This window comes from Ischnura elegans, chromosome 1 (genome assembly GCF_921293095.1).
Source record: "Ischnura elegans chromosome 1, ioIscEleg1.1, whole genome shotgun sequence".
NCBI classification, from domain to species: domain Eukaryota; kingdom Metazoa; phylum Arthropoda; class Insecta; order Odonata; family Coenagrionidae; genus Ischnura; species Ischnura elegans.
This window is the reverse complement of record NC_060246.1, coordinates 63894831-63916909: the sequence shown is the minus strand read 5'-3', so window position 1 is coordinate 63916909 and position 22079 is coordinate 63894831. Positions and strand designations below refer to the sequence as shown.

Below are 22079 nucleotides of genomic sequence, written 5' to 3'. Positions count from 1 at the left end.
TGAATTCCACAAGCTAAGTTATTACTCAGTGTTAGATCTACCAATACCTATATATCTAAACCAGCTTTGAAAAGTTGAGTGAGCAAGAGCAAAGGGGTGAAAAGCGGGAAGAATTAGGAGGTTATATCAAGTTAGCTACGTTGTCAAAAAAATAGTAGTAAGATTCTAGTGTGATTTTAGGACCTTAAATGTTGAATACTTCACCGAACCCTGGAAGTTAATCAACTCACTGACCTTTACCCCTTTGGGATTTGAGCAACCTGAACAGCTATCACTGTATGATAATAATAAATAATAATAATACCAAAAGAGGGGCTGCGCTGCCAAAAACTAGATATTACTTGTCCAGAAAACTACCTAGTTTAGTTTGAATAAATTAATAAAAATATCCATCTGTTTAAGCCAACATGACCATGTGTCCTAAACATAGGGATATAACAAATGGATATAAATAAAGGGGTATAACATGTGTCCTAAACAAAGGGGTAAAGGGAGCCTTTCAGCTATATCATGAATGGTGTTACTCTAATTTCAAAGGACAGCTTGAAAGATTTAAGAAAAAAAAAGAAGCTTCCATTTAAAGAGGTCACAGAAACTACAAATACTGGTTTCATTGAGGCAAATCGAAGATTAAACCACAGTGTGAAGTGAAATGATATACATTGCAAATGGCTTTGAGACAAGGACAGGGGCAGCTAAAAGAAAGAACTTAAGCATAATAAAACTATGGTGATCAATAAAAGAATGGAGAGAGAAAAAGCTGTTAGTGGTGGTTAAGGAAATTCCTTTAAGTGGTGGATATTGCTTTCACCATGTGAATAAGGGCTCTTTTATTGCTGTAACATTACTAAAAATTCTGACGATTAAACATATTTTGGACGTGTTTGATACAAATTCTAAATACACCTCCAAATTTCAATCCACATTCAGTAGTGGCTAAGGAAATTCCTTAAGTGGTGGATATAATTGCTTTCACCATGTGAATAAGAGCTCTTTTTACTGCTGTTCTACAATTTTGTCAAACTATTATAGTTACAACAGCGTAACGATGAATGAACTATATATACAATTTGTTCTTACCCACCCTCATGATTACTCCTTCTTCCCTCCCATTCCCCCCGGTTGGGGAGGAGTAAGGAAAAGCTGACTAGAGCAGCCAAAGTCTTGACGACAATTATCCTTCGAAATGAAAGGTACAGATTTTCTCTCAGGGGGACTGTGGAGCACTGGCTAGAATTTAGGAATAATGTAACTAGGGTGTGCAACCAACATATAATTTTTTCTTTTAACAATATAATCCACCAACGATCTTTCCCAAATAGTACTATTGGGCTCATTATAATTCATTCATAAGAACCAAGAGTAGAGCCTTATGAAAACGTTGATGAGAAGATAGAACAACCTAATAGGTAACAATGAATGACGGCCTAATGAAAACAAATACTCGAGGGAGAAGTAGATGGCAATACGGAAAAGGAAGCTAGAACATAATACAGAACAGTAAAGAAGGATGTAAATGAGAAGAAATATGTAGGTGCGAAAAGATTGGCTGATAGGAGAACTGAGTGGAGAGCTGCGTCAAACTAATCTTAGGATTGTTGATCAGTGATGATGTTTAAATTAAGAACCTTAAAAATTATACCGTTCTTGGTTTTGAACTCAGAGTAAGAATTTACTCTGAGGTTTTAAATCTGTTTAAATCTTCACCAACTGTACCGCGCTTAGACCATATAAGAACTAGACCCGCCATTCCCCACCCCTACCCATGTCTCGCCGTGTGGCCAACATCTCCCCTCCGCTCCCTTCCTTCCCCGCCCACTTTTAAAGGGGCGTGACGTAACGGTTGGGACGCTCATCGTCGTAGCGCATGGCAACGAATGGGGATTCACTGTATCACTGCGGTATTTTGACCATTTTCTTCACGATTTTTCAATTAAAAGTACTAATATATATTGCGTTATGTACGAGAAGTATTCTCTCAGCCATGGTTGGATTGGTGAACTTACAATTAATAAACAGTGGCCTTTTTCGGCATTGGCAGCGACGAAAAAATATTGTGGCAGTAAAATGAAGACAAAGCCCTTTGTAAACTTCCGCAGATTTTTTTCTTATCTCGTTAGCGATCTAGCATCATTCGGAACATCGTTATAAAAACATGAAATCTTGCACAAAAGTTGTAAACGGGGGAATTTTAGAGAGGAAAAGGGTCATGGTGTAAAGAATTTGCCGGTCGTCCACGAAGTAACGCGGCAACGCCTTCGCATATAGTAATTTTTAAACGGTCAATTATGCGATGCAAATTGAACTGCGCGCTAGTGCTATTAAAAAGTGATGTCAACAAATCAGCATTCATATGATTTAGGTAAGTAATTTAGTTATTTCATAAATGCATATTTTTTTACTTAGCAGACAGCTCTCGTGTTATTTATATTTTGCGATGGTGGAAAAGGTCTAGCGCCGGCTTTGCAAGTGACACCTACGATTTAAGTTCGCTACGGAATATTCTGGGAATAAATAATACCTATTAACATATTTATAATTAGAAAGAAAGAGAGGATTGGATTAAAATAATTTTAAAAATAAATTTGCTATAAAACAATCAAGTATATGTAATTCATTGAATAACTTATTAAATATTTTCATGTAATGTTGTGCGTAAATACGTACATATGTACTTACAGAGTTTTCAATTAAATTTTTTTAAACAATTTACGACATAATTTAATTTTTTATATTCTTGTCACAATACATAAGAAGAGAGGATGCGGATTCAAAAATCATCTAAGAAGTGAATCTCATTTTATTAAAAAATCCAGAAGCGATTACTCTGTCAAATGTGTGAAATATAACGGATAATTTTCTATTTTTCACGGCAGTATGATATTTCGAAGCACTTGGAGACGCAAGAGCATAAAAGATATTTAAATACTGCTGCATCTTCCTCCAAAATACAGAAATTTTTAGTAAAAACAATTTATGGAGACGAAGAAAAGAAACTAGCATTAGCAGAAGGATGTCTTCCATTCTATTTTTCATAGTCTTTCCTTCAGATGTAAGGCCTGTACATCACAATTTATCAAATCGGTTTTGCAGCGCACATGATACATAACGCCGTTCAAACAGCTGCTGTTTTGTTGCCCGCAGATGTGGAAAATATTGTCATTAAAATATATTTTTATTTCTAAATTACACTGTGCGTCTTCAAATGCTGAAAGAATTTTGTGAAACTGCGGAAGTCGCATGCATAAGAAAATACTTGGTTACTGTAAAACGCGCTAGTTACCTCTTTCGTCAGCTGTAGATAGAATTTTTAAATTATACCACACTATGAATTCCTACTTTCTATATCAGGTTCAATGTCCTAAAATTGTAGAAGAGAGTTTTGAAAAGAATCCTCAAATTTAGCTAGAGTTTAAAAACAATCAATCACCTCTTTTTCAAAATGCTATTGAAGTTATTGAAGATGATAAAATTTTGGTAATCGAAGTAGCGAATGAAGTTAAAAATATCTGAGTCAAAAGCGGTCAGAGTGTAATTTTCTTCCATTAACCATCGATAAGAGCATAAGTGAGCTCGAAGTGGGTGCAATAAATCATGCAGATATCATGAATCACGTTAAAAATTTCTATCGTAACTGCAAAGATTATTTAGAAGAGTGGACGCTATATTAAAATTATATTGAACATTTTCATTGGATTACATTAAAAGATAAACTTAATTGGAATGATGTTCTAAAATCATTCGATCATTGTGCATAAAATTTTCCATATAATAATATTTCCAAAAACGATCTTTTTAATGAGGTATCATTATTAAAAAAAATATATTGGTTAAAAAAGGGTAAAATCTTGGGCTTCAGCACAAATCTTGATAGAGTACAAATGGTTATAAATATTTCATCATTTGAAACAAAGCATATTCCATACAATATTGCCCTAAAATTAAGAAATATTCTTTGCCCTTACCACAAGCAATTGCTGCGACTGAACTAGTTTTTTCTACTGTAAATAAGTGTGTGCATCAGAAAAGCAATTCAATGTGTGAAATATAACTAAACAAATTCGTGTGAAAAATTTCACGACCTTTTCCGCAAAAGAAATGAAGAAAAAAATCACTCAAATATAAGAAATATGCCAAAGAAAAAATTATACGAAACTTAATTTTTAATGCATCATATTTGCTATTCTTTTTGCCACCCTTATGACCTTGACGATGACCTAACTGGGTCAACGGTTGAATTTTCGTAAATGAAAGTGTTATTTTCGGGTTTCTCGGGTCCGAAAACCTGAGAATTGACATCTTGGTCAATGAAATGTAGACTTTTTTCTATCTCGATTTTTTTAGATTAAAACCACATAAGGCAAATTAAAATTTTTGGTTTGGACCCACATTGTGAGGTCAAAAGGTCAAAATTGTAAAATTTTGCTTACAGTCAACAAAACTTAGGACCTTTCCCCATAAGTGTGCCAATTTTCATGAATATTGCTCGATGCAAAGTTACTAAAATTACGGGTTAAAAATGACACACGACCGTTGGGACAGTGTTAATATTCATTTTCTAGGAATGTCACCGTTAGGTTAATCTACTAGTAATAAGTAATATTTCTAAAATAATTTTGCCTTTTTATGGACCCCTCCCTTCATCCTTTGTGAGATATCGTGGGATTTTGCCTTCTTTCTAATCTCCCGTAGGATTTTTCAAAATACGTATTTTCAGTGTAAATACGTTAATCTAGGCTTCATTGTGTTGGGTTTATAAATAAAACGATTTGTTTAATTATTTTTATTGAGGATTACCGAGATCGCAATAAACTGGTTTTTGCGGAAAAAATTACGTGATACTTGCCAGGACCCTTTCTTTTTACCTAGAGGGGGTGAAGCCATGGTCTAGGGGGAGGAAAGCCATGGTCTAGGGGGGGAAGCCATGATCTAGGAGGGGGGGCAAGCCAAGTTGTGACATTTTAGCATGGAAAAGATGAATGAAACCAACATTATAAGAAAATTATAACAGCGCTTTATTAGTTTATGAGATTATTTCCTTGAAAAAATAGTTTTATTTCAGTTACTTATCTTATACTAATACATATCATTTTTCGTTGGTTTGAAGAAAATTTGTTGAATACTTTCGTTTCAATTCAGTACTGATTTTGCTTAAAGACTTATGCGATTTTTGCTTCTAGGGGGACAGCTGCTCCCCCTGCCCTTCGCTGGGTACGCCCATGTTTACATATGACATTCTTAATCAATTTATTTAATGCGATCGCTTCTAGCTTTATCTTGATTTATTTAGCTTTTTGCGCACAATCAAGGCTATAAAATGCCTTAGTTAATCGTAAAAATATATTTATTAAGTGTATAATCATTTTGCGTGCCCAATATTGTCACTTTTCAGCGACTTTGCAGCGGATGAGCGTTAAAATATCTCAAGCGCGCATACAGAATATCGTCTGCGGTCCCAACCGTGACGTCACGCTCCCTCATCCCACTCACTTCCCCGCCGTGCGATGTTGGCCACAGCGTTCCGCCCGAACGGCAGGTCTACTTACTTAAATGGTCTAAGGTACCGCGTATGTCGCCGAGTAGATGCTCTTTGCTTTTAGATAACTTCTGCCAACTTCAGCTGTCTACCAGGCGCGCTGAAGTAGCCAATGTGCTGCGCCTGTTGCCCGGTATTTTGTAAAATATTGGTTGCATCAGTTTTGAATTGTATACTTTTATATCATTAGCCTAAGGCTTATCTTTTTCATATCGTTTTTTTTATATTTTCCTCCGTCGGAAAAAGCTATAATTCTTATGGTCAGTGAGTTTAGCATATTCCGCTTGTTTTAACATGAGCGAGAAATAGTGATATTCACCTATGAATGCCCGTGGTAGTCTTCTTCTTGTGAATTTTATTAGCTGCAGACAAATTCGCTTTAATAACCTGAGCGCACTGCGTGATTTACTGATGATCATGCCGAAGGAACGTAACAACAGTGCTGATGTTCATAAGCAGCGGCAGAAAGTCAAAGATAAAAACATGAAGTACAGCCCGGGCTCCGTAACTCTGCAAGTTCTTGGAAGTGGAGCCAAAGGTGCGCCTCGCTCCTTGTATGTGTTTACTGACCAATCAAGGTAAGTAAAATTGAAGAAGCTACCTTTCGCAATCGATGATGTATTCAAAAGAATTGAGAGAGTTGTTAATATGTTACTTCCACTCACCCTCGTTGCGCTGCATCAAATATCCACCTTGTACAGATAAGTGTGACTTATATCTATCGCTGCCGGAGGAATACCATATAAGTCCGAACGTTAGGGATATGTCTAGATGCTAGACCTTACTCGCCTTTCTAGTTTTAGGAAGGGGTTTGGGTCCTGAGGTAGATGGAATATCTTTCTTCACTCTGTTGAGCACTGCTACGTAGGGAATAACAGGATATTTATGACTTTTGGAGGTGAGATCTTGCATGATACAGTGGCAAATTAATCAGAAGGTCTTCATAAGCAAAGGTTAAGGTAAAATTCTCACTGGCCTCTCAACGCTCTGGTACTCTGAATGATTTCCTAAATTATTATTTATTGCCTCCCTTTAGTACAGTATTTTCCAACTCTTAAAAACCTGTGTGGGGGTGACCAAAGTGAGGAGTATGGGCTGAGGATTAATCACAAGAAGACAAAGGTAACGTGGTTTTGTAAAACATCACGAGGTGGGAATGTGAGACTCAAGGTAAAAGTAAATGGGGAATAACTTGAGGAGGTAGATAAATTCAGTTGTTTTGGCAGCACATTAAAGGAAGATGGATACAGCAGTAATGACATCAGGAAGGGAATTGCTTCAGCAATGGAGGCGTCCATGAACATATTTATAAGAACTAACAAGGAGACTTTGTGTGAGTGATGTCAAGAAAGAAGATGAAACCTTTTTTATTAGAAAGTAGACACCTAAATAGGAATACTGTTGAAGGGTTTTGTCCATATATGCCCGGGTTTGTGAGAAAAAAGCATTTAAAAATACAGTCACGTTTAATTCAATTTAAAATTTCATCCATTGTTTTAAGGACAATTTGGCCTAGTGGTAGCTTTCCGCATTTTTGTTTTGAAAGGCCAGGGTTCGACACTTGGAGAGAGTAATTTTTTTCCAATCTGCCACTTTCTCCATTTTTTGTAATGTGTTCCATCTTCTTCAGATTTGTTGATTTCAGACGTTTTACATTTTTTTTAACTTGACTGCTTTCTGAGAATAAGCCCTAAATTGACATTTATGTCGCTAGCTAACCCTTACTTCAAATTATTCTTTCCGTTGCCAAGATTCATCCAAGCAGGAGTGATAAAACTGTGGGGCTGGCATCAAAGTGAAGGGAACTCATTTCCAAAGCAAAAGATTTTTAACATACTGTCTTTGAAGAGTTGTAGAGTCACGCTGAAATAGCCTAATCTTGTAAAGTCCGTGTCACCACCGGCTCATTCCTGTTCCTGGCTTCCACAAAGCGATCCCCATATATACCCATCTGTCGATCATTTCAAGCTTGTTGAGTGTCGTTCCCCCTTATTTTATATCTTTCTCCAATATAACCTGGGAAACTCTTTTACTCCAGCTTCCAACTCATTCCACGCTTCTCTTATCATCTCAGCGTACATGTTAAAAAGCAGCGGCGATAAAGGATGGCCTTGCCTCACTCCTCCCCTAATGCTTGTCCACACAGATTCTTCGTCCGCTACCCTCGCTGGTGCAGTCTGGGCTATATACAGATTACGAATCAGTCACCTATCCCTCCAATCTACACCTATCCTCTTGGGAATATCAATACTTCTACTGCACAAATGCTCAACAATTGCCCAACAAATCAATTCCGCTGATCTAGTAGCCTTAATAGTAATAGATGAGTGGATTTGATTCAGCTGACGATTGTTGAGTGTTTGTGCAGTGGAGGTATCGATATCCATTTACTGTATTCAGTCCACTATATCAAATACTTTTTCAAAATCCACAAAGCAGGCGTACACATCCTGCTCATATTCTAGGTTCCTCTCCACCAAAGACCTCTTTATCACTATTGTATCGCGAGTAGACTTCCCTTTTCCTTAGCCAAACTGATCTTCACCCAAATACTCATTTGCCCTCACCTCCATTCGCCTGTTCAATATCCTCATTACCTCTTTCGCTGCGTGCGATATTAGGCTAATAGTCCTATAATCTCCACATTCCGCAACTTTCTTCTTTTTCAGTAGTGGAATTAGAACAGCATTCTTGAAATTCTCCAGCCAACATCCCTCCTCATAAATCCTGCAAACTAGTTCAAAAAACCTTCTCTTACCATCCTTTCCTAGATTCTTCAAAAGCTCACACAGAATATTGTCACGCCTACTGTTTTCCTAGCCTTCATATACCTCAGGGCTCTCTCCAATTCCGCATCTAGGATCCTGGCCCAAGATTATCCTCCCCTAAGACACCTTCCTCCTTTAAACTCAGTCTCTCCAGTCTTTTCCTTCTGTCGTACAGATCCTCCACATTTTCCTTCCCTCTACTCTGTACCTCTTCTCACTCGGTTGGCACCTATCCATCCTTAGCCTTAGTTTGAGACATGGTTTGTCCTCTTTTGCTGCCTGATACATACTTAAGTTTTGCGTACAATGCACCTACCTATCCTTCTACCTGAAACTTTTCTTTTCTTCACATTGTCTTTTCCACCAAGCCTCCCTTGCCCTCTTAGTTGCATGCCGTAATCGTTTATTTATTTGTCTATTCAATCTTTTACCCTGCTCTGTGTCCACGTTCTTCCACTTCCTCCTCCCTTCTATTATTTTTACCATTTCCTCCGTTATCCACGTCTTCTTTATCCTTTGACTTTCAATAGCCAATTGATTTCTCAGCTGCTTTTACTGTTCCAGTTTTAATGTTATTCCACCTTTCCTCTACAGTCTGTGAATTTTCAATTTCCCACCTGCTATTTTCCACTAGTTCCTGATATTCTCTCCTCATACTCCCCTTCAGAGCTTCTACATTCCATTTCCTAACCCTCCTAATTTTCATGTCTTTTGAATCTTACGTTACTTATGCATTTCATGAGCACTAGGTTGTGGTCTGAATTCGCAACTGCTGCAGGGAAGCTGAGCGAGTTTTTCACACTATTCCTAAACCTCTGTCTTACCATGATGTAGTCTATCTGATATCACCCCATACCTCCTGGGCTTTTCCATGTGCACCTTTGCCCTTTATGATGATTAAATTTTGTGTATAGTTTCAGAAAATAACATCGGTATTCAGATCCCAAACATCACTCTAGCGTTGTCACCTTGTGAGGTTTTTTATTAGTTTCAATAAATACTCGATGGCACTTTTGTACCAGAGATTATTGAATTTGAGCTATAGAAACTGCTTGGAAATGGTGACTATGCAAGAAATATCTTCGACCACTGAAACTTGCAGAATGTATTTCAGTGAACCTTCTGGCCAATTTTCCAAACTGACGGACATACTGGTTAACATTCAAAAACTCAAAAAAGCTGGTATTATTGTCATTACGTTTTGGCATAATTATCAAAAACGTCCACAGCATACAATATATTAATTCCAATTAGTTATGCTGTCTTTACAGCTTTCTTCGGCGATAAACAAATACCGTATTTGTCTGAATACAGTCCCCCCTTTTTTTTCCAAAATGCCCATGATAAAAGTTAAGGGGGGACTATATTCAAACCCATTTCTTTAATTTTTTTCCGAAACTCGAGGCTCAAAATTAGGGGGGGGGGGGCTATATTCAGAGGGGGACTATATTCGGAGGAATACGGTATAAGAACAGGAAGAAAATGACCAATATTGGTCAAATTAATATTTTATGGAAAATGTCCTGTTTCTTCCTTTAAATATGTTGATACTCCACCATTTTATGCCTGAAGTGACTTTTTTTACTGTTTACATTTGTCAATAACTACAAAAACAAAATAAAAACTGTTAATAGGAATGACTATGAGAATTTGTTGAGTAAATTCAACACCCCTGGATATAACAAGCACTTGATTTAGGTAGTAATTTTCAAGGGATATCCAATTCCACTCGTTGCACCAGGCTTTCAATGTACTTTTCACTTAACCTAGTGCACTGGCATTACAAAACGGTTGCACATTTATCATTTCAGTTTTATATTTCCTTTAGTGGCTGCCGCACATGAATTTATAAAAACACATAAACATTACGTACAGAAATATAAGCTTATTAAATATAACTCCCCTACAAATGAACTAAACACTATATTTATTATACTAAAGTGACCTTGGACTTTTTTTTCCTGCAGGTATCTGTTTAACTGTGGTGAAGGAACTCAACGTTTGGCTCATGAGCACAAAATGAAGTTGTCCAAGCTGGAGCATATTTTTGTTACTCACCCCTGTTGGGAAAATATTGGAGGATTGCCTGGAGTGGCTTTGACTATTCAGGATGTTGGAGTTCCTGAAATCACTGTTCATGGTCCTAGAGGAACAGTAAGAATAAATTTTAGTTTTACAATTGAAAAAAACCAATTCCTCACTACTTGTTTATTTGATTAGAATTTGTACAAATGCTTATCTTTTGAGCTTATCACTTGTTTGTATCATGCGTATTGACTTAGGCCTACGATTACTCCTTATAAGAAAAAAAAATTGGCATTAAGGGAGCTGTTACCCACCCTCATCATTTTCCAAACATTCCATGCTCTAATATTCATGGATGCTTTCTTTCTCCATCCATCCATTGATCCATCTTTCTCTAAAACATTTTGACCTTTTCCACTTCTTGTTGGTTCTTGTTAATATGTGTCTGAAATCATTTTTGCGGAAAAAATTAACGCAAAACTCATTGGCATCTGTAGGTGGCCAGCTCAGGCTTGTAGATGACCGTATTCCAAAATTTTGTCCTCATAGTGTTCTCATACAACCGGGAATTTTAAAAACTATATGACCCTCATACCAGGGAAATTAATCATATCTGTTGCATTATGACAACTGGTAAAAGATAACGAACTACAAATTCTTCCCCATGTTCTCCCAAGTATGCTTTGCCCATGCCTCACCTAGAATGGAGTTTACACTCGTTGGCACATTTGTGAATACAGCCAACGTATTGGGAATTGAAACCATCTAAACTTCCCAATCATTCTGGTGGTGTAGTGGGTAAAGCATTATGCAGAGTTTCCTTGGATGATTTGTTGCTGCACACTCGGTGTGGACATTTTTCTTATCTTATAACTTTGCAAAACCTGGCTTGAATTCCAGAGGATGTTGTATGGTTATAGAATTTGTATGCATTTATTAATTGCTGAAGTTCAACTCTTATCTTGTCTAATCATTTGGGCAGTTGACTACAGAATGAATTTTGATTACTTCATCCTCGTAGTCTAGCCCAGCCTCAGAGTCCGTAACCTTTAGCTGCATGAGCGATGTTTCACGGCCTACACTTCCTCCCCCATTTCAAGGATAAACTCCTTAGAGTTTATCAAAGCAGAGTGAAAGTAAATTTTTGAGCCACCTTAGATCCTCATTGAAATTGGTCGTCTGTTTCCAATTTAGTTTGGCAATGACCTGCACAAAATTCTATTTCCATTGATGGTTTCTCCAGGATTACTTTGGAATCACGTAATATACTGCAATTGTAAAGAAACTCAAAGCTAAATTTACTTAGATTACAAAAAATGATGATATCCTATTTAAGCTTTGTTACATTACGTCGTAAATCTGCTTGATTTTTCACGTAAGTCCAGACAGGGCAAATACTCCAACCGTCGGTCACATGCTGGATCAGGGAAAAGACTCCACAAACAAGAAAAACAGCTCACAAGAAAAAGGTAGCCAAAAATAATTTACGAGTTATTACCGTACGATATCTATTCAAAGTAGAGTATTCAAAAAATCAGAAGTATTACAGAAAACAATGATAGTAAATTCATGATCCCAAAGGAAACATTACCAGCAGAAAATTGCTCTAAAAATCTCATGGCTCACAAGACATGTGACTCCCAGCAGGTCTCGACCAGAAAGGGGGCTTGCCTATGCAAGGCGAGACAGCATTTGAGGGGAGGGCTTCTTCCAGGGAGTGGAGGGGTAGCCAGGCGAATTCAACAACCGCCCACTGATGCGTCACTGCCCCTGCAGAAACGGCCGCTCCACAAAACACCATTCCCTGGTTTTGAGACAACAGCCAGCACCCAGAATTTTCCCCTCAACTTCTGGGTTGGAGACATCAGAGGAATCGTTCATTGGAACACATGGAGGGGAAGGAGATACTGGGGTGAGGTGTTGGAGGGAGAGATAGTTTGTGATAGGACAATGGTAAAACTTCTCACTCCAAGTGCAATACTAAGGCCTTAGCACCGATTTCCCCTTGCTTGCCAAGGAGAAGTATTTCTCCGCAGTAGTCCTATATAAGTCTTGCATTGCAGGTAGGCTGGTTCGGAGGCTGTTTCGGAGGCTGTTTCAGAGGCTGTTTCCAGAGGCTGAGTTTCCAGAGGCAGGGTTTTCAGAGACAGGATTTTTCAGAGACAGGATTTTGCGAGACAGGGCACTTTGCTACAGGGCCCCTTTGCGCAAAAAATCCTTTGCGCGAAAAAACCTTAGCGCGAAAAGTTCTTGGCGGGAGAAGTTCTGCGGATAAGTTCGGAGGAAGTTCGAGCAAGTTCGAGGAATTTCTGGGGGGGGGGGGTACCAGAAATTTTTGGGGGGGGGGGGGACACTAAAAAATGCCACATCCTCTGTGGGAAAATGACCACAAAAATTGCTTGAACTTGGGGACCAAGACACGTCCACCAAGAACTGATTAATGCCTAGAAAACTTATCGAGGCATCACAGGTCCACTGGTTTTCACTGGATGAACCCCCACTGTTTAACCCCCATGAATTTCACAAAAACCATTATTCAGTGGTTAGAATTGAACTGAATATAAAAAGTTTATTGATTGAGACAATAGTATTCAAGAAATATCACTCAAAAATAGTTTTGACAAGAACATACATTTTTATCACTCTGTAAATAATAACCTCAGAAGTGATGTTTGGAATTCAACAGAATTCTTAAGTGAGTAACATGACATAATTACAAGAGTGAGACAAGAAATATTGCTGAATTGATATAGAGTAGATTATTTAGTATTACATAGCAAGAAAATGAAATTAATAATCAATATGTCATAATGTGATGCTTGTTTCGGTGTACAGTGAATCAAAATTACAAATAATTATCATCAGCGACCAGAAGGAACTGGGAAGATTTTTATTGGTATAACACCAGGATATCTTTACCAAACTCAAATGTTCCTTTTCTCATCAGAGATATTTTGTTTTTTTTTTTAAAACCAAGTAAAGCAATACAATAACCAACCACTTAGTAAATGGGCAAGATTGGGTTGGTGAAGCAGTTGGGTTCATCAGAACCCTGGGTTGTCCCATTAGTTGGGTTCAACCACCTTATCAAAAATCAACGATTGACAAAAATGGGTTTTAACTTCTACCCAAAATTCATATTGCAACCCAAGAGAAAGTTAGGGTCGACCAACAAAATATATACCCCATATTATATAATCATTAAGTACAAGTTTATTCAAAAATACGGTTATTCACTAAATAATTATTAGTTATCAAAATACCAGCAAAAATATTCAGCATAATATGTGTCTCACTTAATTAATATACATTGGCATTAGTATTTCTCCCATTTAAACCCTCCATGTTTGTAAATATTATCAGTCCATAATTAATTATCAATAAAGAATCCTCCAAAATTCAACAAGATTACGTAAATGACAATAGATTGCACTAAATTCCTCGATTTTCCAATAATTATTAACAATTTATAAGGCATAAGGTATTCATGTCAGCTATTGAACAAGTACTGACTAAATTTAATCAAGATGTGTATATATATCTCTCAGTATTAATTAAACAAGTCAAAAAAGAATCATAGGCGATGCTAACAAAATGAGAACTGCATATTGCATCAACAAAAGAAATCACTCTAAATTTCACTCTTCAATTAACAATAGAAATGAGAGCTACATGCTGGTTGCGACAAGATGAAAGTTCATACTTGTCGGGCGATGAAGGTCGCAACTCAACGCCAAAAGCCACACTAAAACACAGTAGGCAGTCTTAAGATCAGCTGATCAATTCAATCACTCAGCCATCGATAGAATATTGAACACTGCAAAATCACGACACTTATCACTGTCCAGAATTGTGAGAATGTCCATAAAGTCTTGGTGGAGGAAAGGTGACACAAAACACAATTGAATCTTAATAACTGGGGCCACCTCCACAGCTTATCTGGAAACGAGCCATCTCGGGGATTTCCCCCCAAGTTAATCTCCCTTCCTCTCCCTCCAAGCACCCATAATTCCTCCACCTTACCCCATCTCACAATCACAGTAGACCAACACTAAATTACATGAGTGAATTAAGCAGATGAGAATAAGCAAGTACAATACAATATTTCAGAACGATTTCAATTACAAGCATAGAAATAGACTTATTATTCATTAATCAAAACAATATTATTAGGAATCAATAGAAATACAACACCGAAATCAAGCATCAAATAGTATTTGAGAGAGCAAACATTAGCATTCATTGAAAAAAAAAAGAATAAAAAAAAAATCAATGATATTTCTCTCCTTTTAATTACTGGAATTAGCAATGCCACCATGATATGCCTTTAAATGAGAAACATGACAAATTTTCTCTTTCCCAGGAGAAACTTCCAGAATAACTGTTACAGGAGAGAGATACTTTTTAAGGACGAAAGGTCCTTTCCACAGAGGTTCCAGTTTTGCCATTTTCTGTTCACCTTTAGAACTGACAGGATGGTTTTTGCAGAGAACAAGATCTCCCACACAGAAAGTGATTTGGGAGTGAGATTTATCATAGGATTCTTTATACCTATTTCTGGCCTTTTTTAAATTAGCAATAACATGATTCAGACATGCTTGTCTGTCATTATCGCTGAGATCATTCTCGAATAAAGATTTTGGAATGTCCCACTGATTAATTAAAGGATGCTTAAGTTCTCTGCCGAAAATTATTTTGGCAGGAGAATAACCACTGCTCTCATGAGAGGCAGTGTTCAAGGCAAAATTTAAGTCAGCAAGCATAGAGTCCCACATATGGTGAGCATTATTGCACAAAATAGCAAGTGCAGATTTTAGATTTCTATGCAATCTCTCTACCTGATTAGAACAGGGATAGTATGGAGAAACAAAAATTTGCTTAACCCCCAGTTGCAAACACATCTCCTTAATGGCATGAGATTTGAAAACTTGTGCATTATCAGAAACCAAATATTTTGGAAAACCGAATTTTGGAAACACTCTTTGAGTGAGTATTGAAACAACCGAACCGGCCGTAGCCTTGCGAACTGGCTCAAGAAAACAAAACTTAGAAAATCCATCAATAAGAGAAAGTACATATTGGTGTCCACCTTTAGTCAGAGGTAAAGGACCCACAAAGTCAATATAAAGTCTTTCCCAAACTTCAGAAGGATTGTGCGACGATAGCATGCCAGGAGGTGGAGCATTTCTGGGTTTACAAGTTTGACACAGATGGCATTTTCTGACCATGTCATAAACCTCTCTTTTCATATCCTTCCACCAAAAGTGTCTGCTAATCTTATCATAAGTTTTAGCCATGCCCAAGTGAGCAGACATACTAGAGCAGTGAAAATATTGAAAAATCATAGGCCTCAAGACCGTAGGCAAAACAGCTCTTCCTCGCTTAATTTTAGAATTCCCATAACATAATAGCTGTCCCTTCAGAAAATAGTTTTTGTCGTTCAAGGAATTATTATTAATCTGATTGAAAATATCCTTTAGAACGAGATCAGTTTCTTGGTGTTTTCGAATGTCGACAAATGACAAAGGCAATTTATGTAACACACAAGAATAAGGAACAGCTGACTCCTTATGAGTGTTAGATTCCACATCTGATTGACTATTTGTAGATGAGAATGGCTCAATGCGAGAAAGACAATCTGCGACAGAATTAGCTGATCCTCGAACATGATGCACAATGAATTTATAAGAGGATAATTTAAGAACCATCCTCCCTAATTTGCCCAACTGCTTAGGATGAGAGAAAAGCCATGTCAAGGCACCATTATCAGTGTACAAGTGAAATGGTTTTACTTGTAAGTAAACGCTGAATTTTTGAATTCCAAAATGAATTGCGTGACACTCCAATTCATAAGAAGAAAATTTACGTTCATGTTCCAAGAGTGCCTTACTAGCGAAAGCCACAGGGACAAAATCACCATTTACTTTGTGATTCAAAACGGCACCAACCGCCAAATTACTGGCATCGACAAATAAATGAAATTCCTCGTCAAATCGAGGGAAAGATAATACTGGTGGATTGGTGAGAGCTTTCTTCAACTGGCAGAAAGCCTCATTTTCAACGGCTGTCCATTGAAAAGGAACATTTTTACGTTTCAAGCGATTCAGTGGCATAGAAATTTCAGAATACCTTGGAATAAACTTGCAGTAAAACCCACAAAGTCCAATGAATCTGGCCACTTCCTTCACATTTCTGGGAACTGGGAATTGTTCAATTGGTCTCACTCTCTCAGGATCAACTTGCAAGGTTCCATTTGTGATGAGATGGCCCAGAAAAGTGAGTGATTCCACACCAAGCTTAACCTTGTCCTCGCACACCGTCAAACCGGCACTGCGTAGTTTGTTGAGGACAGCATTAACATGAGATACATGGTCTTCAGCAGACTTGGAATAGATACACAAGTCATCAATATATGGATAGACACATGAATATTTCAAATCGCCCAATACTTCATTAATGAGACGAGTGAATATTTGAGGAGAATTTACAAAACCAAATGGCAATCTATTATACTGGTACACTCCGAACGGCGTCACAAAAGCAGTTAATTTCTTAGAATTCTCAGATAATGGTATTTGATGAAAGGCAGAATTGAGATCAAGAACAGTAAAATATTTTGCATCAGCAAGATATTGGAATGCATGTTCAACAGAAGGTGTAGGATAACCGTCCGATTTAACAACTTTGTTCAACTTACGGTAATCAACCACTAATCTTTCAGATCCATCCTTTTTAGGCACTAGAAAAGCTGGCGAACACCAGTTTGAATTGGAAACCTCAATCACTTTCTTATCAAGTAAAGATTGGATGTGCTTCTTCATTAAATTTGCCTTTGGAGGTGACAATGAATAAGGATGGGATCGAATCGGAGTAGAATCTAGCAGTTCAATTTCGTAGGTCATAACAGATGTGACCCCCAATTCTTGAGAAATCACATCAGGATACTTTGACAATAAACCCTTCAACTTATCACACAACGTGATTTCAGTGGACGACAGAACATGTGATTCGGACGAGTTACTAACTGGCGCCGATTTAAACGCTTCGCAATTGTCCGTAAAGGAAAAAAGAGAATTCGGGGCAATTTCAAAACTGACGTTCGCCGGACGAATAATCATCTTTGAATTACAAATGAAATCCACACCCAGTAACACGGGAAACGGGATTTTAGCTAGATAAAACACGTGGTTCCAAGAAAACTTGCCTATTTGAACCTTGAGTGAGACAGAGGAATTAATATGAAAAGGCTGCCCCGACACCGTGATTAAATCGACGTCAACATTTTGACGAATAATTTTTCTCCGGCAACATTTCAGAGAAGCAAAGAAATCTTCATCACACAGTGAAACTGAACACCCAGTGTCAATTAAAGCCTGGCATGGCATAGAATGAAGATTAATAGATAATATTGGCAATCGAGTCGAACACTTGTCACGGACGCTCATCAAACTCACGGCAGGCTGAGTAAATCGTCGTCTTTTGCGACACTCGTTCACTTTGTGGCCAGGTTTATGACAGTAAGAACAATTAATAGGAAAAGAAACTTCCCTAGGCGCACTGGAAGAGGCAACAGAAGACGGATTCCTAGAGATACGATGGAAAGTGTTGGAATATTCAGCACAGTCCATTAAATGTTTAGAAGCCTGCGTGATAACAGAGTCCAATTCTACAAATGTGTTAGGCTGATTTGAGAACATAATTGCAGATTTTGTTAAAGGATTTAACCCTTGAATAATGAGTCGCACAATAGAAGACTCGGAATACTGCAAACCCAGCACCTGAGTGGCATTACGCACAGAACACACGAAATCGTGGGGCGTTTCGCGAGGGAACTGAAATCTCTTAACTTTCGTAGTGATCAAACGATCAAACTCTCTGTCACTAACAATTCTAGCCCAAACTTTTTCTGTGATTTGAGACCATGCGAGATTCAAGTTTAACATAGACAACCAAAAATGACGAGAGCTGGCAGGTAGTTTAGATACTACAAGGTACAATAACGTTGACAGAGGAACCAAGGACAAAGAAACGATTTCATTAACTTTTAACATGAAATTAAACCAATTCTCACTGTTTGACACTTCAAATGGCGGAAAATCACTGAGTAATTGTTTGACAATCACTAACCCTTCAGAAACTGGCAATGTCTGAGAAGCAGACATTTCGTGAGAGACGTGAACATCACAGCTTTCCTCGTGCGTTGGGCGAGGTGGAACAACTTCTAAAGAAGATTCCCGTTCATTATTAGAAACTTCACTTCCTACGGACACATTAGCCGTACCCCTGGCCTTACGATCCTCGCCCGTGGTTAAATAAGTTTTTTCGTACGGGTTTTCAGTACCTCCAGGCATTTTGAAAAGTGAAGTGACGACAACGAGAAAAAGAGAGAGAAAAAGCGAGAATTAAAACTATCTCTCATTACTGGAAGAATCCAATAGGAAAAGAGGGGTGCGAGAATAACTAGCTGCTATCCAAACTATCAAGAACATTACGAGCATTACGAACATTAATGTCAAATGGCATATGACCACGAGGAAAAGTCGGCAACACTAGTCACGTAATCCCACACGAACCAAAAAGCACTTAATGGAACATAAAATAACTCACTTTTAAGAGGAGAAACAACCAGAAACTGCAAAAAGTGGAGAAATAGTGGAGAAATGTCACCATTGTCCAGCACTCGGGAGACCTCGACGAAAGGACAGGAAATCGAACCACGCTCTGCTACCAAAATGTTACATTACGTCGTAAATCTGCTTGATTTTTCACGTAAGTCCAGACAGGGCAAATACTCCAACCGTCGGTCACATGCTGGATCAGGGAAAAGACTCCACAAACAAGAAAAACAGCTCACAAGAAAAAGGTAGCCAAAAATAATTTACGAGTTATTACCGTACGATATCTATTCAAAGTAGAGTATTCAAAAAATCAGAAGTATTACAGAAAACAATGATAGTAAATTCATGATCCCAAAGGAAACATTACCAGCAGAAAATTGCTCTAAAAATCTCATGGCTCACAAGACATGTGACTCCCAGCAGGTCTCGACCAGAAAGGGGGCTTGCCTATGCAAGGCGAGACAGCATTTGAGGGGAGGGCTTCTTCCAGGGAGTGGAGGGGTAGCCAGGCGAATTCAACAACCGCCCACTGATGCGTCACTGCCCCTGCAGAAACGGCCGCTCCACAAAACACCATTCCCTGGTTTTGAGACAACAGCCAGCACCCAGAATTTTCCCCTCAACTTCTGGGTTGGAGACATCAGAGGAATCGTTCATTGGAACACATGGAGGGGAAGGAGATACTGGGGTGAGGTGTTGGAGGGAGAGAGAGTTTGTGATAGGACAATGGTAAAACTTCTCACTCCAAGTGCAATACTAAGGCCTTAGCACCGATTTCCCCTTGCTTGCCAAGGAGAAGTATTTCTCCGCAGTAGTCCTATATAAGTCTTGCATTGCAGGTAGGCTGGTTCGGAGGCTGTTTCGGAGGCTGTTTCAGAGGCTGTTTCCAGAGGCTGAGTTTCCAGAGGCAGGGTTTTCAGAGACAGGATTTTTCAGAGACAGGATTTTGCGAGACAGGGCACTTTGCTACAGGGCCCCTTTGCGCAAAAAATCCTTTGCGCGAAAAAACCTTAGCACGAAAAGTTCTTGGCGGGAGAAGTTCTGCGGATAAGTTCGGAGGAAGTTCGAGCAAGTTCGAGGAATTTCTGGGGGGGGGGGGGTACCAGAAATTTTTGGGGGGGGGGGGGGACACTAAAAAATGCCACAGCTTCAATAATTTCTCTCATGTGGTGCCCGAAGAAATTGGTCAATTCATCAACCAATTTTTGGGGGGTCCCACGCCCACCATCTCAGATTTCGATTATTTTCGGCTGGATATTAGGTCGACTTAGCGACATAATATCCAGCTGCTGTATGAAAACAGATGGTACGTTGGCTAAGTTGTTCAAACAGTTGGAGATGGTGAAATTCTTGTGAATTTCATGACACCTGATGGTAAGGCTAGGTCAAACATGTAGCCAAAACATTTCGATTAGTGCTGGATAATGTTGACTGATGCAAGTACCAGTGCGTAAGACCATCACAGGAAGACAGTGCACCTTGCCAGATTGCACAGTCACTGCAATTGAGAAGGCCTGGAATGCTTAATATCAGGCTTAGAAGTCAGAGGTATATACTTATTCTTCAAATAGGTACATATTCAACCAGTTTTTTGCCTAATTGCAAATATCTAGTAAATCCATATATTTGCGAAAATGTTGCCATTTTATAATCTTTGGAAATTAAAAATAGATGGGCTGCTAAATTTAAATAATGATAGGTGTTTAAAGGAACCTCAATACTCAAATTCAACTCACCTTTTGGGGGAAGCCCTGTAACAAAGGTGCTATAGCCCACCATTTTACAACCATCCCTAAAATAAATCGTAGAAGCACTATCCATCGTGGGAGCAACTTCAGGTTTAATTTTCCTGAAAGAGGGAGGATATTGCAAGTTGTATTAAAAAACTCAGTCACCTGATTGGTGTCCCTTTTTTGTTATTAGAAGTTGAAAAAGTGGCATTTTTCAACGAAAAACATTAGCGGAATGATCATTTTCATAAGATTTATCGACAAATAAATTCAAAATTGCCCAAAACCTCACTCTATTTTAAAGTTGGTGGTCTTTACCATGCTTACAGAGATTTTTATGGCTTTCGTTTGATATATGTGATTTTTACATGTGTTTGAATATGTCACTTTTTTGTCGAAATTTGTCTAAAGTGCAATTTTTGAACATTTATAGAAAAACAAGTTTTCAAGTGAAAATCGTTTTGATAACGTTTTTGAAAACTATAGCAGCATGTTTATAGTCTTTAAAATTTTTACCAGCTTTGCTCACTCGGTTTAGGTTTTACAGGGGCACAAATATGGTAGTTTTGAATAATTTGACTGGTGCACTGAATTTTTGTGTGCGCCTCATTGACTTCAAACACTCATATCTTGGAAAATACTTGCAATGGGTCTTTAATATTTTGGATTTTTCTTAACTAAGGTTGAAACTAACAACAGGGAAAAAATAATCAAAATCTGGGGTGGTGGGCGTGGGACCCCCTAAAAATTGGTTGAGTTGACATGGAATGACCCTTTTTTGCTGGAATTAGAGGTGTAAACTGGCCTTTGTGAACTTAATAATTAAAGAAATTTTATTTTGAACCACATTGGTGATCCCAGCAAATGCATATTTGAATGAAAACAATAATTAGAAATTAGATATTTATTAAAATAAGTGCATCTGAGTTGAGCTTTAAATACTTTCAAATTCCATTAACTGACAATAAGTGAGAATCAGAAAAAGTATTATGTAATTATGATTTTTATCTAGTGCCAAGTTATTTAGAAGACTGCAAAGTTACAGTAATTTAATTGGGTGGAAGGTAACTTGATGGAAATCGACTCTACGATAGAGGAAATAGGAGAGAATGAATTTTTTTCTACATTTTTTCTATGGTTTTTGAGATATAATTGATATTTTCTTAGCTAAACTTTTTTTATGCATATAATGGACTGATTCATTTTTCCATTTGAATTATAGGCATAATCAATCTATTGAATCATTCAATCTATTATTCTAGCTGGATCCATTTCCTCTTATTCAAGTGCAATGTTTTTTTGGATCAAATCCGACCTTTGATGCTAGCTTTCTTCATCAAATCCTGTATAATTTCCCTCTACTCTAAAGCTTTAATTTTCCACATTTCCATGCAGTCATTAT

The 22079-nt window shown here is 37.9% G+C and overlaps 1 protein-coding gene across 1 annotated transcript in view; it reads left to right on the top strand.

Annotated features, from left to right (window-relative positions):
- Positions 1 to 5629: 5629 nt before the first annotated feature.
- Positions 5630 to 22079, top strand: part of LOC124162134 (ribonuclease Z, mitochondrial) — a 54737-nt gene continuing 38287 nt past the window's right edge. Inside the window, exons 1-2 of the mRNA XM_046538558.1 lie at positions 5630 to 6114; positions 10272 to 10458. Coding sequence (XP_046394514.1) covers positions 5858 to 6114; positions 10272 to 10458 — 444 coding nt within the window. The 5' untranslated portion in view covers positions 5630 to 5857. The remainder of the gene's footprint in view (positions 6115 to 10271; positions 10459 to 22079) is intronic.